At 34.4% G+C, this 9,699-nt stretch overlaps 1 protein-coding gene across 1 annotated transcript in view; it reads right to left on the reverse strand.

Moving 5' to 3' along the window:
• Nucleotides 1-8,288, reverse strand: part of LOC148948953 (uncharacterized) — a 118,898-nt gene extending 110,610 nt beyond the window's left edge. The window contains exons 1-2 of the mRNA XM_089095067.1: nucleotides 8,070-8,288; nucleotides 4,567-4,680 (exon numbers count right to left, since the gene is read on the reverse strand). Of these exons, the coding sequence (XP_088951193.1) occupies nucleotides 4,567-4,680; nucleotides 8,070-8,163 (208 nt within the window). The 5' untranslated portion in view covers nucleotides 8,164-8,288. The remainder of the gene's footprint in view (nucleotides 1-4,566; nucleotides 4,681-8,069) is intronic.
• Nucleotides 8,289-9,699: the final 1,411 nt, after the last annotated feature.

A 9,699-nucleotide genomic window follows, 5' to 3' on the forward strand; every position in this document is an offset into this window, starting at 1 on the left:
GTATTATTATATTGTTATATTATTGATGAAACCCAGCAAAGGATGCCCGATATCTGGCCCATTTGATTAGGTTTTTTGTCAGTTGCTTTATTCAAGCTTAGCAACTTTTGTCAGTTGCTAATTTTATATTATTCTTAATATTTATTTACTACTTATTAATAATTATTCTACTACTTATATACTCTACTTGTTTGTTTGACACTATTTGCTGCACTAGGCTTGCAAACACGACTACTAGAGAGTAGGTCCTAGCATTGGTTACATCAATGAATATTAGACGCTAAATTTCTATTAGAAAAAGGCTAGAGCTGCAGATCTAATACTCAGCAGCATTTATCAATGCTTTCTAACTATATCCCTAATCATTTGGCTTACTTTGAGTTCATAACTGAAACATTTCTCCATTTCAGGCATGTACCAAAAAATAGACGATTTATAAGAACAAAATAGGTAAATACAAAAAAATTGGCGAGATGGTATCGAAACCCCCAGACAAGTGTACATTATTTTTTGGGGGAGAAGGTAGGCACAAATGAAAAAAATGCTACAAAACTGGTAAATAATATTAAAAAAATTTAGAAAAATCGCAATATATGTAGGACGATGTAGTGGGAAGAGTCAAAAACACCACTGCTTGCATGTCAGTCCCCTCCACCACGTATGTACCTGCTATAAAATGCTGTAGAATTTGAGGAGTGATTCTTTTCAAATGTGACACGAACAAAATGAACAAGGAATCTAATAATTATGTTGCCTTACAGCATAAGGAAGTAAGCTGACATGTAAATTGAAAAATCTTTCATCTATATCTCTAATATGCGTCATTTTCTGAATCAAAGGTATTATGTGCAACTGTTATAGGCACTTAAGTCAAGTGACAAACGAAAGACAGAAGTTTCCATTCAATATACTGGAACCATTGGTGGATCCAGGGGGGTTGGGCGACAGCGGGCCCCCCAATTTTTTTTGGCGCCCTCTTATCCTGTTTTTTCTTTTTTTTTGCTCTTTTTTAGAATAATTTGGTCAATTATTGGCACCTTTGTCACATTCCCCCACCCCAAAGATTTTGATCATTAGCGTCCTTATCACATTGGGCCTCCCCAAGATTTTTCTCTAGATCCACCCCTGGCTGGAACACATTTCTGAGAATAAGAGACTTTTCAAGCGAATTTTGAATAAATTTAATATTTTTAAATATTTATTTTATTATATTTATTTAACATTTGCTTATGTTTGTTTATTTTATACAAGATCTAAGGTCTACTTTTTTTTAGTTTATGCTTATTTATTTTAAACCAGACCCATAATGAGGAGAGTCTACTTCTGAATTAGATGCCTATTATTTTCATTGTCTTATGTAGAAGATCCTGTGGACCATCCTGTGTAAGGTCCTGGACCAAACGAGTGTTTGGTCACTGTTTCTAGGATAAAAGTTCATGTTTAACTTGTTTCAAACCATTTTCTTCATAAATAACAGAACACACCGCTGTTGCTCTGACACAGCACTTGAGCGAAAGAGACAAGACTAAGGCCCGAAATGCACTTGGCCTTTTTTACAGAGCGTTTGTTTTACCGACCTTTTTTTTTTACTGAGCGTTTGTTTTACCGACCATTTTCTTTCAGCGAACGTTTTTTTTTGTGTAGAAACGGCATAGATACAGCCTAGAAATGGCTAGATCACTGAACTTCTCATTTTGCTGACAGGATTTTAACAATCCAAAACACCCCTCCAAAATACAGACGGCTTATTGATCAGATCTCAACCGAAATTGGGACGGTTAGCCTCGCTTGACCTGAACTCCTCCAGTTACTGCCCATTACTTTCCTTTTTGCGGTCAACAACTGTTGTATCTATTCCCAGGAGTGCAGAAAACCGTATAAAGACTCGACAAGGGGAAATCCCCTAAGGTGATAAAACATGGGGTCATTGAAAAATGCAAGTATAAAAGAAGAAAAAGTGAATATAAGGTGGAAATCAAAATTTTACGGTGGAATAAATAGAATATCCAATAAGGACGACATTAATGCGGCTCCTTTTCCAATATCGGGTATGTCTCATATCTAATTGGCCATATCGATTCCAAAGGAACAACAACTCAGCGGCAAGTAAAACCGGAGTCTTTTAATGACTGAAAGAGGGACTAGGCTTGGTTTATCCTTTGATTAAATACATTAAAGTTCAATTAATTAATTAAGGTTCTTCAACTTAAAGTAAGGAGCAACATTAAATTTAAAACAAACAGAAATTACTCCGTATATGAGGGGGGCTTCCCTTCCTCATTCCTCGCCCTTTACGCAAAAGTCTTAAAGTTCTTTAAAGATACTTCTCATTCCAATTAGAGGGCCCTTGTGTTTGAGCAGTCTTTCTTAAATAATTGTGACAACTCTTCCCTCTTTAGCGTAAAGAGTGAGGGTTGAGGAAGGGACAGTTCCAACCGAGTCACGAGAACATTTCTTTTCTGCCAACGACTGATCGTATTTTTTTTATTCATGAATGAGCATACCAATAAAAACAAAAAGGAAATTCGTCTTTCACAAATAAAAAACTTATTAGGGAGCACATTTGATATTTACAAACACCACTTTTAATAATAGGCCTAGTATGATATAATTCTTCTTTTAGAGACACAAAATAAAATTTCTTCTTTCCTACTTGATTTTACCCCATCCCAAACCTAGGAAACCAACACTTTTCTGCCCGCCAATAAATGGCTTAATATCAAACTGGAATCCAGTCCCTAGAATAGAATAAACATAATTGAACATTCACAATCTTACACTAATCATAACGTTCGTACTATTCATAATTCAGATTCGGTAACTAAACCTACTTCAGCATATATCCTTTATTATTAATTCCTATTATCCTTTATTATAAATCCTTTCATTAGCTTCGAATCATCTGTAAGGTCATTCCATATTTCAGATCCAATTTGACGGATAGAAAATGTAAATTTAGTCATCACACTTTTCTATTTTCTAATTTTTTTGGGATTCCTTGTATCTAACCCATGTGATCATGTCTTCAGATAAAGTAAAAACATTCCAGTGGAGTACCAGTTTTAAACCTAACCATGAATGAACTCTTGTAAGATTTAGAAATTCCATAAAAAGACAGAATTGCCCTTCCTCAACTCCTAGCTCTTTACGTTAAAGATTGATTTTTTGTCCCAATTCTTTAAGAATTTGCCGTTTTAAAGAACTAATAAACTTTGATGTAACGAGCAAGGGACTGAGGAGGGGGGGGAGCACCCTTCATGTGCGGAAAAATTTCTGTTCGTTTTTAACTTTAAATATTGCTCCTTACTTTCAGTTGAGAAAAACTTTTTTTTAATATTTACTTCTGATAAATACCTACTAAATATAATTAATGATTACTAAATATAAATATAATTACATCCACGTGTAAAAGTAAAAGAATGACCACACATTCACGCAATAGATAATACAAGGATGAGTGAAAAATAAAACATTCTTAAAGCAAGAGGCGGAAACCTATTTTAGTTTACGTAGGATTCCAACATTTCTTGTTGATTTAGAATCAACTAATCCAATATGGTCATTAAATGATATATCCAATTGGATCTCTTTTTACACAGTGGTAACAAATTGGTAATCTTCTATAAACTGAAATTCCGTCTTTGTATGGTTCAATAGTTGCATTATTGTCATTTATATAACCCGAAAACAAAAGTGGACAGATCCCTGTAGAACACCGCAATTAATTTTTCATTCCTTAGATTTTACATTTCCAAGTTTTACACAATCATACGATTCTCTTCAGTGGACAACCTTGCACTCCTGCACTTCGCAATTTTACTAAAAATACAGCATGACCCAAAGCTTTCAAAAACTTTCAAATATCAAAAGCTTTCAAAATGTTTTAAAATTCACGTAGGGCAGGGCATATCACCCTCAAAATACAGCTTACGGGGCAAATTTACAACGCAAAAAAAAGACAGAAAACGTTTTACAAAATCTTTAAATATTAAATTTTAATATATCCGGATCTGGGTAAACCCGCAATGATAAGCCATAGCTAGCTTCGAACTCTATTGTGAAACCTGAACCAATTGTTGTTATGTTTAGCCTGGTTTTGCAATAGTATTAAAACTAGGTTCATTAAACGCAGAACAAGACTGGGAAAGAAACTAAGGGGCCTTAGATTCATAAGCGGTATCAGCAGAGATTGGCAGTGTAAAGAATAATAAACTTAATCAAAGTAGCGAAATTATTTGAACTAGAATTATTCCGTCATTGACACACTTAGTGCTGATCAAGGGATGTTTATCATAAGTTTATTTCGGCTTTGTATAACTGATGAAAACAAATATTGAACTTTAAATAACCGATCACGATACATATTCACATAGTAGCCCAAAATATATGCTAATGTTGTAGAATATTAAATATTGTTTGGTGGGTCATTTAGGGGAGGGAGATTTTAACACTCAAGACCCGTCCTTGGTAATCCCTGTGGCTCAAGTAATTATAAACATTGCTAAGGAGGATATAATAACAAAGAGCTTGAACGATCAACTGGATTGAAATTAGGAAAGAGCCTACCTTCGTCGGAATTATCGGGGCAGTCTGAGGTACCGTCTTGAACAAGTTCTATATCTATGCATAAGTCACCGGTCTTGCACCTGAACTCTTTCAGTAGATCACACTCCAGTAGATCTAAAAGTGAAATAAAAAGTAAAATGAAAACTCAGTGATTTTTGTTCGTTTTAAACTTGATTTGCATACTCAGTTTAAGTTTTACTCGTTTTAAGATTTATTTATTCATTTATATGGTACCTGTTGCATGTTTAAGTAAAACAAAGTCAAATAAAATAAAGTAAAATAACTAAAAAAATGGAATAAAATAAGTAAAATAAAAGTAAAATAATATAAAAATGCATCAAACAGTTTGTGGTGTCGAACTCTGAGTGACTCATACTGACACTTGCTCAAACTCTAAAAAAGGAGCTTTGATAATAATTTATACATTAAGAAAATTAGATTGTGTGGTGATTCTAAATATACAAAATTTATTAAAACTATTCACCAGAAGTTATGAGGCGGGTAAAATTTGTCTCGACTTCAAAAAGTGGCAAGACACTCCCAAAAAGGACAAATGAGCTAGACGTAAATTGCACGTTTAAATTCAGCATATCAGAAAAACCTATTGCAAAGGATTCAAGCTCCTATATCAACACAAACGCAACATTTCGCATTTTTTCCGAGGTAAAATATAGTTTTTCTATTGCATTCGTATGCTTAACGGCGTAAAAGGGTCTTGATTTTGATTGGCATCGAAAAAGTTTTGCTTTAAGAACTCCATGAAAAAAAACATGGAAATTGTGACCTTGCAATCTATTTTTTACATTTCTAACCCCACTCCTAATAAATGTCTGGAGGTGTCTACTTTTCAGTGACAATTATCAGTCACGAAGCGTTGTCACGCGAACCTTAACTTTGAATGTAAAAAAATAGGGATGAAGGAAGGAGTGTTAGCCCCCTTTTATTTGTTTTTAATTAATTTATACTTAATTTTAATTAATTTAATTATTAATAAAATTGATTTTTATTTTACATTTAAGAGATCCTTGGGTCAAAACCGCTCGTAGTAACAAACCGTAAGAAAGAGCAACCCTTTACAATAGAAACCGAAACTCTTAAAAACGAAATTTTGATAAAAATATATTCAGCGAGAAAATCTATTTTATCTGCTGATTCCAATTATGTAAAACGTTTTAATTTTGAAGTAAATGAAAAGCAATCAGCACATAAAAATTTTCATAATTTTAGAAATAGAAATTGAAATCACCAAAGAAGGGGTTTGTTTTGTGCAAAGAATGTGCAAATAAATTCAATATACATGAGAGTCTTAAATCAACTTTCAAAAAATATATGAAATTTATTTTTTTACCTTTCCTGAGAAGGATCGCACCTGTGACCATCAATACCCCGTAGTCCCAGATTATTAAAAGAGGTTTCATTCGAATAAGCTTTTCAAAATCTTTTTAAATAACAGAACTGATCACAAAACAACTTTTACATTCTATCATTTGTGCCCAAAAAACAGTAATTTTGCCCCGAACAAGACCAAAATGTTATTGACATAAATTCTGAGAATTAGACCTATTGATAGGCTAGGCCTATTAATATAGCCCCCCCCCCAGTCCCAGAGGCTGTACTGGCATGCAGTATATATTCTTTGTCTTTGCTTGAGTATGTGCTCAAGTAAAACTTCGTGTGCTTGAGTTTTATAGAAATTTTAAATGCGTACAAAGGTTATCAATATTATGGCCGATACAAGGTTATCGAGAGCTTTATAAATTAATTGTTTTTTTCTGCAGGATACTCGTGGAAATTTGTCTCCTAAGAGAACATCCACTCTTTCACGGAGGGGAGAGGCTTTGTGTTTTAATTAAAATACCATTTATTAGGATTTTACAGATACTGGAAAGTTAGACGAGTCAGTTAATTTGAGCTAGTTTTGTAAATATATCTTGCGAAATTTCCGAAGCTTTAAATTTTGTTCGTTTAAAGTTTACACTTCGCTCTTTATTTCCGTAAGAAAATTTGGTACTTATCTGTTAGTTAGTACAAACTCGAGAATTTGGATCTACAGGTACAGGTGTAAACAACTGAGACGCTTTGGAGAAGGATAAGACATATACATGGGCGTAGGCAGCATTAGGCAGCATATTATCTAGGGGGGGGGGCAGTCGATAGTGTGATGGAATTTTATAAACTGCTTTTTCCAAGCCATCTGCTTTTTCAGCCATATCTAATGTATATTTGAAGGTCCAGGGGGGCAGCTGCCCCCCCTGCCTCCCCCTCCCTACGCCCATGGACATATATAAATTGGGCTGTATATTTGCAGATTAGGGGGGGGGGTTAAGTGTAGCGGGGCTGCGTGCAAAAGTTAACCTAACCTAACCTAACCTAACCTAACGTAGCCTAACCTAACCAAAATACCAACAAAATATTCATTAAAATATAGCTACAATGTAGGCTAATTTTCTACTGAGCCGAAGCTAATTGTCTGCGTATACAAACAGCAATAATCCGGTTATTGTCTGATTTTATTAGATCCAAGTTCTGGAGTGTGTACTGGCTAACAAATAAGTACCGAAAATTTCTTTTTAAGTTAAATATAGAAACAAAAGTGAAATGTAAATTGAAAAAATTGAAAAAAATGAAAAAGTAAAAAACAGTAAATTGACAAAAATGAAAAAAACTTAAATTGTAAATCGAAATGTAAATGTAAATGGAAAAGTAATGCGAGGGGAAAAAGTGAAATATTAATTATAGCAAGAAAAGTGAAAAGCTCTCTTTGCCTTTGATCGTATATTTGTTTTTTTCCTTCCAGATATGAACTTCTCGAGCAAATTTGTTCTAACGTATTGGGAGAAGGCTCATTTGAACGGAAATTGAATGTTCTAGTGGTCTTTTTAAGTAACAAAAAGATTGTGCCGCAGTAAAGTGGCATTTTCTGCCTTTTTTTCGCGAATAATCTCTGTTCATTTTAACATAGCTGTTTACTTTAATTTAAAAAATCTTTTTTTTTTATTTAATTCTCATTGAAGTCCATATAGCACTGATCAGAGCAAAATTAACTTTCATTTTCTTAGCGAAAACAACCTGAAAAGTAAAATCACGAGTCATTAGATTTACTTGAAAAGTTTTTTTTACCAGTTTGGTAAAATTCTACTTTAGCTACTTTTGGCTATCTTGGAAAGGGGTTAGGTTAAAAAAATGAAACTTTCAGGGATGGGTCTACAGGTTAAAGTATGTCCCGGGAAGGTATTTTGAAGTACCTACCTCCACTCCTTCTCCCTCTAGAGGGTCCTGACCTTTGATGACCTTTAAAAATATGTGATTTTTTTGTAAAAAAAAGAAAGAAAAAAAAATAGAGTATAAGATCCTTGCCTTTGAAAATTAAAATTGCTTATTGAGAAATCCCTTCTGAACAAAAATAACCCCTCCTTTTCCCCGAACAAAAACCCTGTATGCGGCCCTGCTTCTAAGACAACCTGCCTAGTATTTAACAAAATAAATAGGCTATATTTGCTTACCTCCCAAGGCAAACTGCCTAGTGTTTACTAAAAGAAGAATACAGAAAGTTCTAGTTAAGTATCCAAAAGCCACTTTGGCGACTTTTAATCCCATTTTGTATTCCTTACTTATGGCACAGATTCACTGACTTTTCTATCACAATTCAAAATTTCATTCCTGGCAAATTTAACTGAGGCATCTTTCCATTTCCTCACAACCCAAGAAGACGTAACACTGACAATTCGGTAAAATGAAGCAACCTAAACTGTAACTATCGTCGGCTGCCGGGTAGACTTTTGGGTAGGGTATGTGACGTGATGCGAAAGTTATAACTTGTTTAATTGGCAGGTGTAACCTTAGGTAGTTCCACAGGTATGTCCATCACATTCTTTCGTCAGGTAGGTATAGCATTAGCACTGAGATTTTTAAAGATTCTAGGATGCTTCCTAGTGAAAGTGAATTGGCTAGTTTTCTGTTTACATCCTGAACTATCCCTGGATGTTTAGTTGCCTGTACCACTCTCTTAAATAAAATACTGTAAGTCTAATTTTGAGTAAAAATAATCACATGTATGCACAATTATTGCTCGTTTAACTAATAAAAAAGGCATATATTAAAAAGAAGAGGTTTCATTGGGAGTATTCAATGCTTCCTCACACACAGCATTATATGTTCGTCATTCATTCCCAGGTGGTAGCAGAACATTTAAGCTACGTTGTCGTTTAAGACGAGAAATACTGTCAAACATTGCGACGGCGTTGTTCTTCTGATTTCGTTTGTCTGCTACCAACGATTTTTTGGTGCCTCATTTTCGTTTTTGATTCGATATGATTGTCTTTGTCACAAGTCTTCTAACCACCGATTTTTTGTTTTTCATTTTTGATAGGTTTTGATCTTCGTTGTTGCATGTCTTCTAACCGTATATTTCTTTGTTCTTCGTTTTCGTTCATCATTACTTAAGACATTTTCTCAATGCCCTTTAAACAAATGCCGCATAGCAATGTTGTTCCTTTGGTTCATGGGGTCATCAGATAGCTCGTTGGAGGTCGGTGTTTACTCGCCCCGCCCCCCGCCGATTACACCCCACAAAAATACCCCCCCCCCGGAAAATACCCCCTGAAAATACACCCCTGGAAAATAATCCCCCAGTGGAAATTACCCCCCCCCCACCAAAAAAATACCCCTCGTGGAAAATAAGGCTTTCCAAATTGGAGAATTTTATTTGAGTTTAATTTTTTTAAATTTCCGTTGGGGGAAGTAATTTTGGTACTTGTGTATTATGAGCCACTCACTCAAGATTACGCTGTGTAGAATTCGAGAACACACCGGTTTTTTCGTTAGTTTCTTCGTTACTTTAGAAATAAATTTGGGCTATATATTTGCACATTATGGAGGGAGGGGTAAAGTATAGCGGGTCTGCATGCAAAATGTCTTCGGTAGAGTTATTCTGCATATTAGATAGATAAGTGTATTTTAAAGCCAAAACACAGTAAATGACACAGGTCATGAACACAGTAAAATAAAATAAATGAAAGGCATAAATAATACAAGCTTTCATGATTAAGCATCATAAAACACTTAAATGAAGCAAAACAATAATCTTGTAGTAGTAATTAACGCTTGGAATTACATTCGTTGAAAAAACAAAAC

Source organism: Artemia sp. Qi Xiang Cuo, chromosome 9 (genome assembly GCF_049724085.1).
Source record: "Artemia sp. Qi Xiang Cuo chromosome 9, ASM4972408v1, whole genome shotgun sequence".
Taxonomy (NCBI): domain Eukaryota; kingdom Metazoa; phylum Arthropoda; class Branchiopoda; order Anostraca; family Artemiidae; genus Artemia; species Artemia sp. Qi Xiang Cuo.